Here is a 19,096-nt window from a genome sequence, read left to right on the forward strand (position 1 = left end):
GCGTTACAAGAATCTGACGTAAACTAGTTAGGAAATCAAAGTAAATAAGTTGAATTTCTGTAATGTGTGTACATTTCTTACTTGTATCGGTGATAGGAAATCTTTAAGGTACGGTTAATCAATACGTCGTCAAAATCTTTCATCATAAATATCCGATCTTGACTTTACCAAACATCGTGTATATGTCAAAACTAACAATAAGTGATTAAGATGGTCTTCATCACAAACGGTTGAATCAATACCACAATTCTTGTGCTATCTAATAGAACACACATGATAGTCAGTAACACGTTTTATCACATCAAGTAATAATTATAAAGATAATTAAATAATTTTTTCTTTATAAAAAAATGAAAGGATTTTTATTTTTCACAATTGAATTGGAAGCATAATTATTGATTCTAAATCTGCTCATTTTGTATGTCAGTAATTTAAAAAAAATATAACAAACTTCCTACAAAAATTATTTTCATCAGCATTTCTTTAGTCCGCGCGAATGACACGGTAACACCGTTGACATTGCAGGACAATTGTTGATGGCGCGCAGGGGTCGTCTCGCTAGCATCTGCGACCCCGCCGGCGAGATGATATGTAAGCCACCCTTATGCATACATATGAGACTCTTTTATGTGATGCAAATATTTAACACGAGATCGTTTTTGCATCCTACAATGCAATATGAATCCTATATATACAAGTTTCCTTGCTGAAAATCTCACGTGTTTGCTGCGATTTGCGCACGAGAGATTAAGTCGGCGGTGCATGATGCTTTCGCTGAGATCACATACCGCGAAAGTAATAATCTCGATCAGATTTTAAGCCTAACGTAACGGAATGTTTTGACATGATGTCAGGTGTCCGCGATAATCGCGTCACGTGCGTCTACGTTTATCAGAAGCAAGTAGCTTGTATATCGCAACAGACATTGCCTTGATTCGTTGATTATCGTTACATAAATGCGATTGTATTTGATGTGGCGAACGCATTTGTGCCTAAGTACCTCGTCATGCGTTGCAACGTGTGTGTGGATTTACAAACTCTCCGCACGTGTCCAGCACGAATTATGTATACCAAGGTATAAAGTCCCGGTTACGCAACACGCCGGTTGCGTTAAATATTTAGATTTGTAGGATGTACGAACGGTATCGAAATTTTGGCGACGCACGATACAACACAATACAAAATTCCAGAGAAGGGTAAGAACGCTATTTCCACGTTCGCGAGGTGTAACCACGGTCGATGAAAAATTTACCGCATGCGAGAATACACAAGTAAATACATCGTCCATGACGATTGGGTACTTTTAGCATTTTATGACAAAATTACCGTGAAATAATGGAGCTGCCTCGGGGATTTGTAATTCAATTATATAATACATTCGCATTCTCGTATTTGGAACATTTTGAAATTGGGATACAAAATTATTTACAAATATTATTGAAATAAATGTAACGTTTAAAAATCATATCACATTAAGAAAAATATTTATGTATAAATTACGCTTTAAATAATCCTGTGATAGATCTCATAGGTCAGTATAATAATTGATTGACCTTAAAGTCTTCTTTACATCGGCGATAGTAATAGAACAGGTCAGGGCTATGGGATAGCCTTTTCCCTTGCAATTTATTTTATAAAATAGTATTTTACCCAACTCTAGTTATGTAACTTACATTACACAACTGGTTACACAATCGTTTTAATTAGAAGATTTCTATACTTTTTTTGCTCTGCTTTCTATGTGTTCTCTGAAAAAAATCTTTCTAATGTGCATGCGTCATCTATCATGGCGTATACATATGTTCATATACACATACATATATATTTTACGCTATTTGTCGGTCGATCGATCAACGTCAACGTCTTCCTTTCACTCGAAGCTTTGAAATCGACGCAGTTGTGCTTAGGGGACGTTTCGGAAACGAAATTCTGTCCCCTTTTTACATTATATAAGTTTCGTTGACATCAAATAATGTCGGGCACTTTTGTGCTGACATCCCTCGGTCCTCGCCAAACTTTGTTTCTTCATTTGATCATTCTCATAGTCTTTTGGACATATAAGAATTTATCTTGTCTCTCTGCTAATATTTTACTAGAAAAAATCTAATTTTTCTTTTATATATGCTATGCAATGTTTCTTTCTGGATTACATTCATTCGCTGAAATGCGCAGAGAATAAAATGCAACATGGCATGTTCATGGAAACTTGAATAGTTTACTTGCTTGCATACCGTTTTGCACGTAAACAAGAATAGCCGATATCGTCTTAAGGATTTATTTGTTTATCTCTAATTTATAAGTTCTCGTAAAAGTTGTCTCAATCTCTATCTGATGACGAACAATGTACATAATGAAAAATTGAGGCCAGAATGTCTATACCGTTATAATATCTATTAATATTGTATGTATTTTGTATTTGTCAACTCTTTCAATCGCATTTAGCTAAACATTTCGCAAGCGATATCATTTTAAACAAATCTCTCATCTGTTATATCTTATTATACTTAGCGTATATATTCTGATAAATGTATGCTCTCTCTCTCTGTATAAATATTGTACATACTCTCGCATATCTTTGTCTGCCGAATGCGACTTTAAGATCGGCGATTCATGCCTTATTGCACAATTGTTTAGTCACTCCGCCAGCCCAGAGAGTACAGTTCATCCTTGGCGAGGAAGTCGGTGACGATGCGCACGAATCGCATCCGCTTTTCTCGGAGATGGAGGAGCTTATCAAGGATGGCGACGAAATGGAATGGAAAGAAACAGCGAGGTAAAGGTCGAGTTGCAACTCCACCTCGATTTTAACTTTTTAAAATGCAGGAATATGTTTGCGCATTGATGTTACGCATCGTCGTTTTACAACGGTATATAATATTTTTACAATTAAAATGATGTTTAATTATATATGCAATACAATGATGTGGAAAAATACATATTACAATACAAACAATTTTAATCTTTTGAATATATCGAAATAAATAATTAAACAAAAATATCAGTGATACAGGAAATACAGAAATAAAATATTGTAATAATAATCTTTTAAATGCAAATTAAAGTATTTTGGATTCATTTAAGACTTAAAAAAGATTAAAAGAGCTTAAAACTTTTAATCTTTAAAATAAAATAGCAAGTATTTTTATAAATCGTATATACGCAAATATTATACATAAATATAATATACGCAGATGGATCAAGTTCGAGGAAGACGTCGAGGAAGGTGGCAATAGGTGGAGCAAACCTCATGTTGCCACTTTATCACTGCACTCACTCTTCGAGTTAAGGAGCCTCCTTTTAAACGGGACCGTCATGCTTGATATGGAGGCGGGCAGCTTAGAACAGATAGCTGATCTTGTTCTCGATAATATGATCAATAAAGGAGTACTGTCGGTCGAATTGCGAGAGAAGGTAAGAATATAGCCAAGTAGGTACGTGAAGAAACGTCATTCTGATACCTGTTCTTCAAAGTTTTATCGCGATATCTTTAGATAGACCACAAATACATTTATAATCCTCACATTTTGTCATTGATATAGATAACGTATGCATGTATAAAAAGTTCATTCATGTGTCTCGTTAAAAAGGGAGCTAACTTATTGGTTACAAAGATAGCAATGTCATTGTCGAAAACCCGTTATCGATATTTAATGAGAGCTAAAAGGTTTAGATTTACAATTCTATATTTATTCTTGATATTTCTGTTTTTTTGAATCAATACTTCGGCACATCAGCCACACACGTGCACACCTCTAACCAATCGATCAGACGGCGTATTAATATCATTTCAGGTGAGAGAAGCCCTTCTCGTCCGACATCGGCACCAACACGAAAGACGCAAAGACAATAACATGTCGAAGTTACCGATCATAAGGTCGTTAGCTGAGATAGGACGCAACCATTCCTCCTCGAAGAGTAAGTTTCACGTTACTTTCTCGTCTCAATATCGGTAAATTACTTTTTGACAGGTTGCCGATGGTTCCACACACACACACATACACATATAGTGTACATAATAACTTGTAATGTCAGGCATATGGAAGCTCAAAAAACACAGATTGTCTCAGCGTGATTAGCACCATCCCATTTGCCTACCTAACGTGCTCGTGCTCAACGTGCGTGCGCTTTTCCTTATTCCTTTTTATTTTATATTTATATTTAATTTGTCATTTTTTCTAAATTATGCTTTATTTTTTGGTTAATAAATTTATTATACATATAGTAAATAATATAATAAACATTATAATTAATAATTATTAGTTCTTAGACAAAACAAAATCCCTATATCTTGTCATAACATTATTATTTTACTTTTATTATTATTTAAATTAATAATTGCTAATATATTTAATTTATTATTTACTATGCTCGTAATGATCCGAAATAATGTTTAATAGATAAATAACAATAATAATAATAATAATAATAATAATAATAATAAATTTGAGATTAAATTAAGGTCGATTTTTTAAACTGATCTTAATTTTTATTTTGCAGATTACTTTTCTTTTATTAATCTTTGATATCGCGGATCATTAAGAGTCTGTTATAATTTAAGTTGATTTAATTTAATTTTATCTTAATTTCTAATCCAATTTTGTTTTTATTTTTACCTGCATTTTCGTTGAAGACCACCCGGATGACGGTGGCGGAGACGAAATGGTCGGGTCCATGGATCTTAGGGTGTGCTAAACTTTGTTAAAACACGTACGACACAATCGACATTTTCAGATTGCGACTGTTCATGTGGTATGCATGCCTTGTTGACGTCAGATTTGCAGGAGCGTCGTGAACCGAAGGACACTTACATGCCGTCCGTCGCCCGCAGCAGCAGCTGCCCGAATTCGAACACGGCACAGCTGTCGAAAGAGGCGAAAGACCTCAAAGGGCCGTACCTTCTGGTTCCAGGTACAACTTAGGCCAGTTCATCCGCTAAGCAGCCTTGGATTGCGGTGCTTTCGTCGCTTTTCTAACCACACCCCAAATGGAACAACCCACTAACAACTACAACATGCGTGTATCGATCGCTTCGCAAATTCTACCTTTTATCGCTGCCGGGATTAAAAGCATTCGCGAGTTTAGTTCCGCAACTTCGATTCTGAGAGATTTGTAATTTGAACCTAATCGATTAGGTTTGCGGCTTAGAACTTGATATGCCAACAAGAAAGTACAATTGTTAGAAAGTTTATTTCAGTTAAGTGTATTGAGGACAAAATTTCAACATTGGTATTTTAGAATAAAATTTTAAAAACGACAATTTGTGATTCTGAATTTGGGAGGCAAGCGATACGTTTAGCTATAACTTGGTATCATTGGATTGTGTGTCATAGTGCGTGCCGATCAAGCGAGGATCAAGACAATCTCGATTGTCGCTGGATCCGTCCGCGATCCGTTGGATTTACAAGCCGATCATGGTCATTCCCCAACTGCCTGATGTTTCTTGGTGATTGTCTTGCTAATTGATTGTCAATGTGAAATACAATCAGCGTCATCGAGACTGCTCATCGCTCTCATCGAGTCACCTCTCTTCGTGTGCTCCGGAGCTCAAGCCGGTCGAAAATTTGTAACTTACCATCGTTTCTTTTCTTTTGTCAGACGAATTTGGCATACCCCACGTGGTGGGATTCACGACGTGGTTCGCGATGTGTCCGCTAAAAGGTTAGCTTGCCAGATGGTTTACACTCGATTCTATTACGAATCTGCACAAAATTCTACTTCTCACTTATTATATTATCTTTCGTCTATACTAAAGTCTCTTCTCTGTCGTCTTTCACGTGTCTCATCACGTAAGCTCGTGATCGACGCGCGGCGAAACTCATATTCCGGTCTCTTGTCGATCCTGCCTCCTATTATTTCAGCTATCTCGATGGAATTGTAATTGTTTTATTGTAATGCACAAGAATTTCAATTATAAGGACACAGCATCATCTAACATTTCTCTGTGTGAACCGAGTGTGTGAACCGAGAATCCCGAACAATCTGGCAAAATTTATGTCGCGTAGAAATTCAAAATTTCGAGATTCAGAACAATTTTTGAATTTTTTTTTATACAGCGTTGATATAAATAGTCAGACATTATCATCTACGAGAAAATGTTACCTTCCATAAATACGTGTCCTTATCGAGAGCGTAAATGTCAACGACACTGTGATAGATAACGCGTCTGACCTATTCTAGCCGTGACTACTGTGCTTGATTCTACCTCTTGAATACTAGATACATCTTGGTCGCTCTCAATACTCACTGAAATTGATTACGGTGGTTAATGCGGTCAATACGAGAAGTGGATTACGGTTACTCAACATGATCTGTATTCTCATTTGCATTAAATGTGGCTGTCTAATTATCGTCTTCCGTTGATATTGAATATCATCCCTTCAGTGTAGGCAAATAACATCAGACAGCGATATTAAATGTACGACGAGAACACGACGGAGAATTTAAATGCGTTTGCAAATGACGGGTGTACTTCCTATCGTACGTGTCGTTACTGCAATTTATCGTGCGTTTTGCGGTCTCATTATCCATTGATCAACATGCACGTCCCTTCGTTGACAACGTAGGACAACGTTTATGATTCCGATCATGAGGCATGGATCTTTCTATGTGATCTTTCTAGGTGCACGTAACTCGATGTAAACCCTGTCTACTGTATATTCATTACTATTGAGCATTTCTAGTTCTCAGTGTTATAATCGACTAATCTCTTTTCAGTATCCTTACTAACGTAGTCCATTCTCCTCGTAACCTGCGAAGAAGCGGAAATAAATAAATAATTTTTGTAATGTACCTGGCGTTTTGCGCGGGATTTTTCCACATAAAAATTGCAGAAACAATTGCATGTATAATTTTCTCCCCGCGGTAACATTGTAATCAGCACGTGTACACGGAATATTCCGGAACCAGACTGTTTGTTCGCACGCAACAATTTCTTCTCGGATTAAATTTTCAGATCGAGATTGAAACGCTGATATAAACGAGGCGGCTGCTTTTAATTTCGATTCATAATTTGTCCCGTTATTGTCAAAGGGTTATATCCGCGATGAGAAATGCAATCGAAAACCGACGATATGTGTGTAAATTAATAGGTTTGTTATACATTTCAAACGATTTCCGAAATCAAAGCGATCGCGATTTAGTACGGCGGATCCTTTATTCCTTCTCGCATCTTCCTCTGTAAATAACATGCGATCCTGGTGTTGTGTTTCATGCTCATTTTTAGTGGAGGAATCGAATTCCGCTCCGGCGATCGCCGGCGCAACAAGTCAGGGCAGTGGAGCAGCGCTGAATGCTGGTAGCCGCTTCCTTGCGATACCCGGCAATCCCGGTAAACCGCTTTTCTGTGCTTGCTTCTCTACTTATACACACCTTCACACTCGCGAGCCGCATTAATCCGTAGTGAAGTTCCGCACACGTATACGTAGATTAATCTGCAGTAGCAATTATTATCCATGCCGTTGACGTGCGCGACAAATGAGAAACCGTTGTTCGAGATCGGGACGGATTGTCATCGGAACGCTGAAAGGCTTAACAAACTTCATTTTCGCTCGCGAGAAATTACCGAAGAGTCCTTACCGTACTGCGGATAACGGTGGCTGACTTGCAAATAGCGCCAGACGTCATTAAGCCTCTTGCCATTTCGTAAAATTGGATTTGATTTTAGATTAGATATAGAAATTAATGATATAAAAGTATTTATTTATTAAACACTTGTTAGAAATTCTTCAAGAATTTAACTTAAAAAACTTTGTAGAAGAAAATAGACGCATTAAATTTAATTATTAGAGAAAATCATATTATGTATTCGTTTCGCCAATGATTAATTAACGAGAAAGACTCTATTTTTATATTCGACAACGTTTGGCTAATGTCGTGACAATTCGACCATTGGTTTTGGTCAGATTAATCGTCAAGACTTTTTCGACCATGGGTTTTGGTCTTTTTAAATTGAAGTAATCTTTGATACTTATATATAAGCAACTCATTTAATTAAATTCGACCATATGGTCTTGACGATTAATCTGACCAAAACCAATGGTCGAATTGTCACGACATTAGCCAAACGTTGTCGAATATAAAAATAAAGTCTTTCTCGTTAATTATTAGATACTATATGTAATCAAAGAATGTTTGATCAAATATTATTAAGCATTCTATTCGCGAAGGACAGTTAGAGGGATATTAAACTGCAAATATATAGAGAAAGTTAGTATTACCTGGGGCGATAAGACTATTGGAGAAATTTACGATAGGGTTATCTTTGCAAAGCGATGCTAGTGATCGTCCTTGACATTTGGCGTAAAAAGGTCAAGTGCTACTTTAAGTAATGGCGCGAGGTTCGATTAAACAAAGTTTATTTGATTCGTTTAATCGAATAAGTCGGTCGATATCGATTATATATGCGCTATGATATAAAAAAAAGAAGATTCAGAAATAATTATTAATAAATTAATGTGACTGGTTATCGCGTAACCAATATATCAGTTCAATATAATCTTAAAATCTGTCCGCATTTTATAATATTGATTATATCTGTTTTTCAATTACGCTTGATTTCCATCAGATAATTAAATAGCTATCAGTAATTAAATAGCTACTCATGCATGACAGGTTTAACTGTCTTTTTAACGAGAATTTGACAATTTGAGTTAATTTGTTTCGCGAGATAGCGTGTTTAATTTACGAAACTTAGAGATAATGTAAAATTGCAACATTATGCTGTAAATAAGATAAAATACTGAATATTGAATTATTAATCATTCGTCATTATAAAAATAAAGAATATTTTTTTTTTATTATTCTATATTATTCTATTTTACAAATTATTGATATTTATACGTTGTTAAAAACATCTATAAATATTCTATTAGTTTTATTTATCATAGAATGGAGTTTTTACTTCTTGATTTTTTAAGAACAAATCTTGAATAATCTGCTTGTTCTCTGAATGGTTTTATATGCGAATTAGTATTTGTTTACAATAAATATAGTTATTATTATTACCGCATCATAATTTGTGATAGAAGTCAGTTTTATATCATATTTTTTAAAACTCGCGTTAATTCTGCCGAAACAAAAGGTTTGTCTTAAGTTTATAAATAAATTTCGCGCTTGTAAATATAAATCAACAACTTTTTGAAAATTTTCTTCGCACACTTCGCCGCCTTCTTATTATTTTGCAAGCATACCACTCGAATTAGCCGCGAGAAAATTCATGAGTTTCCGAAGGGGTGTGATCAGTGACTTTCCTGCGAGATAAGGGCGCGTTCGACCTTTACAATGCTGCGACAGACTGCCTTAAAGCGGGACGTACTGTTCTAATTGCAAAAGCGAATTTGCGCGAATAACACGGAGTGTGAAATTCGAGCTGCACGAAATTGCAATCTGCTTCGTGCGCGCACCTCGGAGGATTAATGACGCACGGGCGGATCCCGAGAGCCATCATTTTCCTCATTGCATGCTACTGACAGAGCTTGTTACTCAAGTCGCGCGTAAAAATGCAGTAGGCAGTAAGCTAGATCTCTTTCAGGCCAAGAACCGGGCAGCAACGGCATGGACCGGAGCCCTAGCAGCGTGTCTATCTGCAGAAATCACAGCTCCTCCGCTTTGGAGAACGGAGACGCTAATCACAAGGTTTGTAAATACATTACCCGAGATCCTTGAGAAATTAGATCCTTCTAGTTTAGTACATTACGGTGACGGCATAATATGATGAACGTTTGTAGCTCAAATTATAATTACCGGATATCTTTGAATTATCGTGAATACAATTAAAAGTAAATCTATACAATGTGGCTACGCACGCACTATATACGGATTACTTTCACAAAAGCTCAACATAATTGTTATAATCATTGGCCTATAATTATCTTCCAATAGTTTTAATATTGGACAAGCGAAACTCGTTTAATTTTCCTAGCAATATCTTTGCTAAACAGGCTTTATTTAAATCCTTCTCCTTTAATGTCGAAATTGATATTTCGTATCGTGGGCAGCTTTATCCGAGAAACTTCAACTTCACTTTCTCATTAGGGTAATACGCACTTTATGAGGAAGATACCACCCGGCGCCGAAGCAAGCAACATACTGGTGGGTGAGGTCGATTTTCTCGACAAGACTTTGTCCGCATTCATTCGGTTAAGCCAGGCTGGAATAATGGGGGACCTGACAGAAGTTCCTGTTCCGACGAGGTTCATCTTTGTTCTCCTGGGGCCCATAGTAAGTTATCGCGATTACGTAGAGGTCGGATTAAATGCGGAAAATGAGTAGTTGAAAATAAGTTATAAACGTCGCGATTTGCTTCAAGCACCATTTCATTGAGATTCATCCATTATCTAGATTCATTATCTACACGGAGAGAATTTTCTCTTAAAATTTACCCTAAAATCATGGTAGTTGTGAGACAACATGTACCATCAAGAATTTTATGTGAGCTATTCTGATTAATATCCACCATAATAAAAAATATTAATATCTATTACATTAAAATATAAAATATGTTTGATTAATTTTACTAAAATATATCTAGGAAATTTCAATAATTTTTCAAAACTTATATATCAATCTGCTCGGTAATTTTTATAACGTTGTTTGTAAAATATCTCTTAATGTATATTTTAAAAATTCCTTGGTTGTCAAGTTGTCCCAAGTTTGTAGTGAATTTAAGGGTAAAATATAATAAAAAATTGTCTCCGTGTAGATTTGCAGAAATTGTTGTGATGAAAGGAGACTTTACCACCCACATGTACCTATGACTACATTTTAATCAGCACGTCCCATATATAAGAAAACGATAAAAAATGTCTTTTGTGTGTTCTGTAATTCCAGTATTTGTAAATCTTTTTAAAATAAGTATACAATCATCGATGTGTATATAAGAGAATAAGTATATATACAAGGGAATATATGTAAATATTAGCAATTTCGGTCATCAAACGCAATTTTTTATGCCTACTAATAATTTTTGTGAATTTTATACTTTGGTTTTACGTCGTTTTTAAAGCACGCGCTGATTATTATTTTATCTTGAAACACAATTTTATGTCAACTCTGAAACAATAATGTCTGTGACATAAATAATGTCAATATTTATTTATCTTACGTACAAATCTTTTTTTCTTGATATTTTTAACTAGAACATTTTTGCAGATTTACCATAGATACAACTCTGTTTCCCTTTTGACGTAGAACTACGTCTTTGTCGATAGTAAGTAGGGCGGGGGTAAATCCAGGAGCACAGATTTAAAGAAAACATGTCACATTTTGAATGTTTATATCTTCGAAACTAATAATCATAGAATAATAAATAAGGTGTCATTTGATAGCTTATAGAGTCCCATTTTCTCTCTAAAGTCTCTCAAGTCTCCAAGAGGAGTTACCAATTTCTATCTTAACAAATCTCCGTGATTGCTCTAATTTCCGTAAATTTTGTGATATCAAGCTGAAATTTGTTTTTATGGATAAAGTGTCATCAAAGGAAGGTTGGGTATTGAATTTGGCGTCAATCGTTGAAAGGGTTACCGATTTATGTCTAAAAAAAAAAAAGTAAAGTTACACATGTAATCTTATATAGAATATCATCAAAGAAAGGTTGGCATTTACTTTGGCGAGAATCGGGGAAGGGGTTACCGATGTCTTCAAGAAATTTATATATACTTAACACTGAGAGGATCCCATATTGACATGAATTTGTCGTCGATCCGGGGATACCGATTTATGCCTAAATAGAGTATAAGTTACACATGTATTCTGGTTTCTATAATATGTATGTACGTATTCCTAGCAAATTCTTACGTATACTGAGGGAAAAATTTTGTTGAATCAACAAAACCATTTTGCTTGGCAACATACAATCTTCCGGTTTTATTAAATCAACAAAACAATTTTGTTGATTTTTTAATTTATTGATCCAATTATTTATTTTATTGAATTAAGTACACGTCTATTATTTGAACAAAATGAAATAATTTAATTCTGAAAATGGTATCATACAAAATCATTTTTTTTCAAGTTAATGATCAATTTTGTTAACTCAATAAAATAATTTTGTTGAACCAAGAACATTAACGTTTTTAAAAATAGTAAATTTATTCAAAGAAATATTTAGTTAATGTTATATTATGTATAATTGATAGTATAAAATATTTAGTTAAAAAGAACAAATCAATATAGTCAACAAACAAAATAGTCAAAAAGAACAAAAGAACAAAATATTTTGTACAAATATTTTGTTAAGCCAATCAAATCATCTGCTAGGCAACATACAATCTTCCGGCTTTATTAAATCAACAAAAATTTTTTTGATAAAAATAATTATTTCTCTATGTAACTCAAGAACTAATCAACCAAATTTTAAAGATTTATATATGAAATAGGGGTAGAGAAGATTGAAGAACATAATAAAATTAGAAAAAAATTGCCAATATAATAAAAATCAAACGGGTACAGTAACAACTGTGCTGCAATTGGTTGCAACACAGTTGTTACTGTGCCCGTTTGATTTTTATTATATTGGCAAATTTTTTTTTATTTAGATAAATTGAAATCCGTAAATTGAGTTGCAATTGAAGATTAAAGGCAAATATCTTTTTATAGCAAAAAAAAAAACAAGCTTTTTACTATTTTTGTTTCTTTCAAAAAATTAATAATTCGTTTTTTCGGAACGCTATATGCATTTGAAAGTGTCGGATGATTCCTAAGGAGATTATTATATTAAAAAAAAGTTCGAAAAATGTAAAAAAGTATGACATATGCGGATATTTTCACGTTGTTCGAAATATTAGAACAACAGAATCAACATAACGCAATAAATTGGAATTCCTAACTATAGTGGAAATTCTCTGAAATAAAATTGCTATACCTATATTTATATATAAATGCGGCAGTAATTATTAACGAATTATTTGAAGTACGTCGCTTTGAATCGTCAATTATCTGCACAATATAATATAAATCAATATCTCTACCATTCGGCTATTCCAGTAATATCAACGACTTATCACGGGCAATCATTTTCTATATTTAATCTCGAACAAGTGAGATCTAAAAAAAGAATGTATCTAGTTCGAATCGCTTCGGAACCACTTGCGCAAGGTCCTCTCTTCGCATTTATGTGTATGCACATCTATCTAAATATCAATTTAAGATTTGAGAAGGCCATCACTGCCTCACAACGGGACAATTAAACCTTTAATAAGCAGTCATGCATGCTGATTGCGTCTGCTGACTATTGTCTCGAGGGATCTATACGTAAAGTAACAAAGAGTTTTTTTTTCACACGAATACAATTTAAGTATGCAATTGCGAGCTTATTGTATTTTAACATTTAACGTCACTCTTCACAAATGGTTCTTTTCATTAGGCATGTCCATTTTTAAATTTAAATACTGTTATCATTCTAATAATAATAAAAAAATTATGAAAATTTATAAACAAATTTTGGAAAAGTGTTAATTAATATTACAAAAAATTTAATCCTGAAATAATATTTAAATATCAAAATTATTTAAAGACTATTATTATATCTTTTAACTGATTCACAAGTATGCAGTTTAATTAAAGTAATATCAGTCTATCTAATAATCTCATTATTATATAAACTATTTATATCATTTTTACGCACGTATACATAAGAAACTATTCTGTATAAATCCATTAGCATTAAATCGAATTTTAATGACGTTTTTCTTTTTAAAAATGAATTGCTTACGTCATCAGTTCTTAGACTCTATATAATCTCTCTGCGATAAAAAATATTTATCGATAAACAGGGACACTAGTTTATTTTCGTGCGTTACACGTGGCTGATAATCTCACAAGTTTTTACAAAGCCTTCGCTTATCACCTCATCTTACGTTATTCTGTATTAAGTAATTGTTCGCAATAAGTTATGCAATAATTACCTTAAGTTAATAGTTAATGCGCCATTTTATGACGTTATTATAATTTCGAAATATTCAAAATAAATCGTTAAAGTAAAGTACGATGAAAGATATCTGAAAAGAGTATATGAAAAAAATAACGATATTAAAATTATATAAAACGATACATACAAATATATCAGCATTTATATAATTGATATAATTCCTAAACATTGGACAATACGACAAAGTTATATAATACTCCGCATTGCGGGTTGCTTTTAGGGTGGGATTTCGGGTTTTCACGAGATCGGTCGAGCCATGGCGACTTTGATGTCCGACGAAGTCTTCCACGACGTGGCTTACAAAGCAAAAAATAGAAATCATCTCTTAGCTGGTATTGACGAGTTCCTAGACGCCGTGACGGTATTACCACCCGGTGAATGGGATCCCGCAATTAGAATAGAACCGCCAGCCGCTATACCGTCGCAGGTGAGGATAGTCTTATAATAGGAATCGAAAGCGATATAATTTTTATGAGATCGGATCTCGATATTACGTAAATGAGCGAAAATAATCTCTATCTTTATCGGCGATCACGAAAGCACGTGACAAGTAAAATTCTCTTTTTGTGTATATCCATAGTTAATTAAAAATCATCAAAATTATATCGATTTTAATGTCTTGTTTTAAAATATATTAAGTTTAGAAAGTATTCGCCACTTCAATCGCAGCTTGGTTTGCCGTTCTCAGGAAGTCAGAAAGAGGCCCAAGGAGGAAAAGCCTAAGGAAGAGTTCGATGAGGAAGCTGACGAACAAAAGCTAAGGGAGGAATCCGGCCTTTCCAGATCCGGTAGACTGTTCGGCGGTCTGATCAACGACGTTAAGAGGAAAGCTCCGTTTTACGTTTCCGACTTCAAGGAAGCCCTCGCGCTTCAATGCGTCGCGTCTTTCATTTTCCTATATTTCGCCTGCTTGTCGCCCATTATTACTTTCGGCGGTCTCCTCAGCGAAGCAACCGGCAAGAATATGGCCGCTATGGAATCGTTGGTTTCTGGTTTCGTCTGCGGCATAGGATATGGATTTTTCTCTGGTCAGCCATTGACTATACTCGGTTCCACGGGTCCGGTGCTGGTTTTCGAGACGATCGTCTACGAATTTTGCAAGTGAGTCTCGATAAAAATCTATCTGCGTTTTAACCAGCTTCTATAGCAACATTTTTTCTAGACTGCTTTCTGTAATTAGGAGTCTTTATATTGTAACTTTATGAAGCTAAAGTTGACAAGCGTATAAAATATTCATTCTTGCTATAGACATTTATTAACATTTTCTTTCTTCAAGATAATCTAATTAGATCGTTATTCTTTTTGCAGGAAGGTTGATTGGGATTACATGTCATTCCGTTTCTGGATCGGTACATGGATCGCCGTGATTCTGATGATCCTCGTGGCTCTGGACGCAAGTGCTTGCGTTTGTTATATCACTCGATTTACGGAGGAAAATTTTGCCACCCTCATCGCCTTCATTTTTATCTATAAGGTAAGAAAATTCGTACTGTTGTCCAGCAAGATGTATACCTAGTGAATTTATTAAGTTTTTCTATCAATTCTTTTCATCGTTTAGCGTTTTAAAAAACGTATTATTTGATAATAACATATATTTAACATAGATCGAGTTTTTGATATTTTTAATATTGTTACCTATTTAATATTTCTATATATGTTAAGTGTATCAGTACATTCTAGGCTATCGAAAATGTGCTGTCGATCGGCAAGAAATATCCCTTAAACAGCTATCCTAGCGGAACACTAGACTACGAGTGCTGGTGCAAACCACCGAATACCAGTCTGCCATCCAGTTATGACAATATGAATTGGACGACATTGGATAAAACAGCTTGCGAGGTAATGATATAATACGCGAGAAATCAAGAATGCGACAATTACTTACAATTAAGAAGACAATAAACGGTTGCACACACCTCGAGATCTGGATTTCACTAAAGCGCATCAATATATGGCTATATTATGAGATTATCAAAGCAACTTTTATTTAACTATTCATACAATCTCGTGTCATAACAAAAATTGCAATCCCTATTTGAATATCAACTCGCGAATCACTTTCACGTGTTTGATAAGAAACATCGAGTACACAAACCTATCATTACGCTCAATCGCAACACTCAAACACGCGTATCTATACTTCTTGTTTCTTCTTATATCTTCTTGAGAAATTACAGAGAAGCAAACTATATTAACTAGATTACTAGGTGTTGTCCTGAATTTGCAAGAAAATGTGATCTTGCAATCCAATTCGCTTCATGCCGTATTCGTTATTGCTCCTTTCAGAATTACAATGGCACTATGGTGGGAGATGGCTGCAACATACCGCATTATGTACCCAACGTGTTCCTTATGTCAATTATCCTATTCATGGGCACGTTCTTGCTATCGGTAGAGCTCAAGGATTTCAAGAACGCTTTATTCTTTCCCTCAAAGGTATGCTTTAATTAAAGGAGAAGGTACAAGACTAATTTTATTTTCCTTGGGGATAAAGATTGATGAAGTCATAAGACTGCTACTCGTAAAATTGTTATATTCAATAAAGATATATTATAAATATCTTTTTATTTTTATTAAGAACTCAATAATTTAGGAAATCTTATTGTATCTTATATCTATCACGCAATTCTCTTTATTGATATTCCTATGTTCCTTTAGGTGAGACAAGTGGTGAGCGATTTTGCAGTAATAATCGCGATATTCTCTATGAGTACATTGGATCATTTCGTGGGCATTCCAACGCCGAAATTGGAAGTGCCGGCGGAGTTCAAGCCAACATTGGACGGACGAGGATGGATAATCTGGCCTTTTCAAAGGAATCCGTGGTGGAGTGCTGTCGGGGCATGTCTCCCCGCTTTACTGGGCACTATATTGATCTTCATGGATCAGCAAATCACGGCTGTTATTGTTAATAGAAAAGAGAACAAGTTGAAGGTGAGCACTTGATGCTTCACCGGTTACGGTATCTCAGCGGTTACGGCTTTATCTATTCTCGTCAACGAATGTCACATGCTTTGAATGCGAAAAAGAGTACACTGCTTCATAATTACAGTGATTAATAGTTTACAATAACTCAGCAATAAACATTTATACCAATGATTTTATTGATGCTTTTCCAGAAAGGATGCGGGTATCACCTGGACCTCTTTGTCCTGGCGATCCTGATCGAGATATGCTCGGTGATGGGACTTCCATGGTTCGTCGCAGCGACAGTCCTCTCCATAAATCACGTGAATTCGTTGAAGTTGGAGTCCGAGTGCGCCGCGCCGGGAGAGAAGCCGCATTTTTTAGGTGTCCGCGAGCAGAGAGTTACTCACATACTGATTTTCCTAATGATTGGATGCTCGGTGCTCCTAACACCGATGCTGAGGAACATACCGATGCCGGTGCTGTTCGGTGTCTTCTTGTACATGGGCGTCGCTTCGCTGAAGGGTCTTCAATTCTTCGATAGGATTCTGATAATGTTGATGCCGGTTAAATATCAGCCGGACTATATGTTTCTTCGTCAGGTAAGCAAATAATTCCGATGCCTTGCTATCTTCAAAGTAGTTTCAAAACGCATTTATTCTAAATTTTTTGTGGGAAATAAAATATATTACCTATAATAAATATTTCAAAACTTTTTTTTTAATTTTATATAATTTTTATTGTTCTGAAGCTATCGTATTTCCAATATTTGAAGCAAGTCTGTATCTTTAGGTGCCGTTGAAACGCGTACACATGTTCACTGCGATTCAGCTTACTTGCCTCGCCTGCCTGTGGCTCATAAAATCCTTCAGCCATACTTCTATTTTGTTTCCTTTAATGGTGAGTAATTAATCTAAAAATCCCTCGACGAGTTATTTATAATTTAATAACATTTGTAACTTTCTTGAACTATTAATTTGGATTTGATGAATATAAAAATTACGATTTACATTAAAACGGAAGTATAAAATTGTTCCTTTTAAGATATTTGCAAAAAAATTCTACAAAAAATCAATCAATTGCCTTATTTAATATAATAAATTATTTACAAATTAAATTAAATCATTAATATGTGAAGATTATAACTTTACTTAAAAAATCAGTAGATATGTTTCTCAATAAAATTATCTCACACATAATTAGACGTAATATTAAATTTTCATTGTAATGGTCGTAAAGCCGAAAGTTAATTAATCTCAGAATTGACGTATTTTGGGAAAACAAAGTGACATATTTTTTCAAGGATATTATAATTATAATTTATTATAATTTTTGTGTAAAATTTTGCAGCTCGTGGTAATGATCGGCATACGCAAATCCCTGGATTTCATGTTTACGCAACGCGAGTTGAAAATACTCGACGACATAATGCCGGAACCGAGCAAGAAACACGCCGAAGAACTTCGTAAGCTGGAGAACGGCGAGGTTAGCACCGCGACACGAATATTAAACGCCATCACCTGTCGCAAATAGCATATAGACGGTGATCGCGTGGCGAATGCTCGCCCCGTGGTCACCATAACTCTCTCCGATTTTGGGGAATCCGCCCTTTGCAGAAGGAACGATGTATACTACGACGAATGATCGGACGAATGTCACCTAAAACGAATTAGTTTTTTTCGTCGCTGCGCGGAACAGATTCGAGTAAAGATATAGGATCTCCGAATACGAGGCTAGAATATAATTTAATTTAAAGCGCATAATTATACATACGCCGGATAATTTAAGAATGCCAAGACTCGGCCTTTAATAATTTAAAAGAAGAAAAAAAGTACGGACGGACCAATAATTTCTACGCCAAAAACGCACACTTTTTACTGTTTCGTCGAAACAACACTTTACTCCTTTTTGCGGTCAAAAAATTTTTTTTATTTTTCGCAAAGGACATTTAGCCGCCTGAATACACTAGGATGACGAGAATGGTACATAAAGCATTCCGAAAACGCATACACGGACTGTCTTCAGTTCGTAGAAATTTTTTGAAACGCGAATTGAAATTTGCCATTTTCTACAAATAATACATTGTTGCCACTTTCTGGAAATAATATATTACTCCGAACATTTACGCGGTAAAATATACCTATATATTTTTTTTCAACGAACCAAGATCCCGGCCTCGAAAGCCATTCTCTCGTCTTCCACTCGGACCATGTGCCAAACAACTCTTATATTCTCAAATCCAGGTGGTATACCGACCGACCAGTA

The 19,096-nt window shown here is 35.0% G+C and overlaps 1 protein-coding gene across 16 annotated transcripts in view; it reads left to right on the plus strand.

Annotated features, from left to right (window-relative positions):
• Positions 1 to 19,096, plus strand: part of LOC112466493 (sodium-driven chloride bicarbonate exchanger) — a 60,564-nt gene that overhangs the window by 29,457 nt on the left and 12,011 nt on the right. For 6 of the 16 annotated variants that reach the window (XR_003042150.1, XM_025034595.1, XM_025034597.1 and 3 more), the window contains 17 exons: positions 526 to 591; positions 2,635 to 2,773; positions 3,192 to 3,411; positions 3,792 to 3,915; positions 4,732 to 4,908; positions 7,223 to 7,327; positions 9,530 to 9,633; positions 10,033 to 10,218; positions 14,145 to 14,351; positions 14,613 to 15,025; positions 15,233 to 15,398; positions 15,605 to 15,763; positions 16,211 to 16,360; positions 16,583 to 16,858; positions 17,044 to 17,433; positions 17,624 to 17,731; positions 18,182 to 18,316. Coding sequence is in view for 14 of the 16 variants with exons in the window: in XM_025034595.1 (XP_024890363.1) it covers positions 526 to 591; positions 2,635 to 2,773; positions 3,192 to 3,411; positions 3,792 to 3,915; positions 4,732 to 4,908; positions 7,223 to 7,327; positions 9,530 to 9,633; positions 10,033 to 10,218; positions 14,145 to 14,351; positions 14,613 to 15,025; positions 15,233 to 15,398; positions 15,605 to 15,763; positions 16,211 to 16,360; positions 16,583 to 16,858; positions 17,044 to 17,433; positions 17,624 to 17,731; positions 18,182 to 18,316 (3,125 nt within the window). In the remaining 2 variants the exon portion in view is untranslated. Of the gene's footprint in view, positions 1 to 525; positions 592 to 2,634; positions 2,774 to 3,191; positions 3,412 to 3,791; positions 3,916 to 4,731; positions 4,909 to 5,595; positions 5,659 to 7,222; positions 7,328 to 9,529; positions 9,634 to 10,032; positions 10,219 to 14,144; positions 14,352 to 14,612; positions 15,026 to 15,232; positions 15,399 to 15,604; positions 15,764 to 16,210; positions 16,361 to 16,582; positions 16,859 to 17,043; positions 17,434 to 17,623; positions 17,732 to 18,181; positions 18,317 to 19,096 lie in introns of all 16 variants that reach the window. The other 10 variants (XR_003042151.1, XM_025034603.1, XM_025034609.1 and 7 more) reach the window with 9 other exon arrangements.

Source organism: Temnothorax curvispinosus, unplaced genomic scaffold (genome assembly GCF_003070985.1).
Source record: "Temnothorax curvispinosus isolate PA1 unplaced genomic scaffold, ASM307098v1 QBEX01016275.1, whole genome shotgun sequence".
Taxonomy (NCBI): domain Eukaryota; kingdom Metazoa; phylum Arthropoda; class Insecta; order Hymenoptera; family Formicidae; genus Temnothorax; species Temnothorax curvispinosus.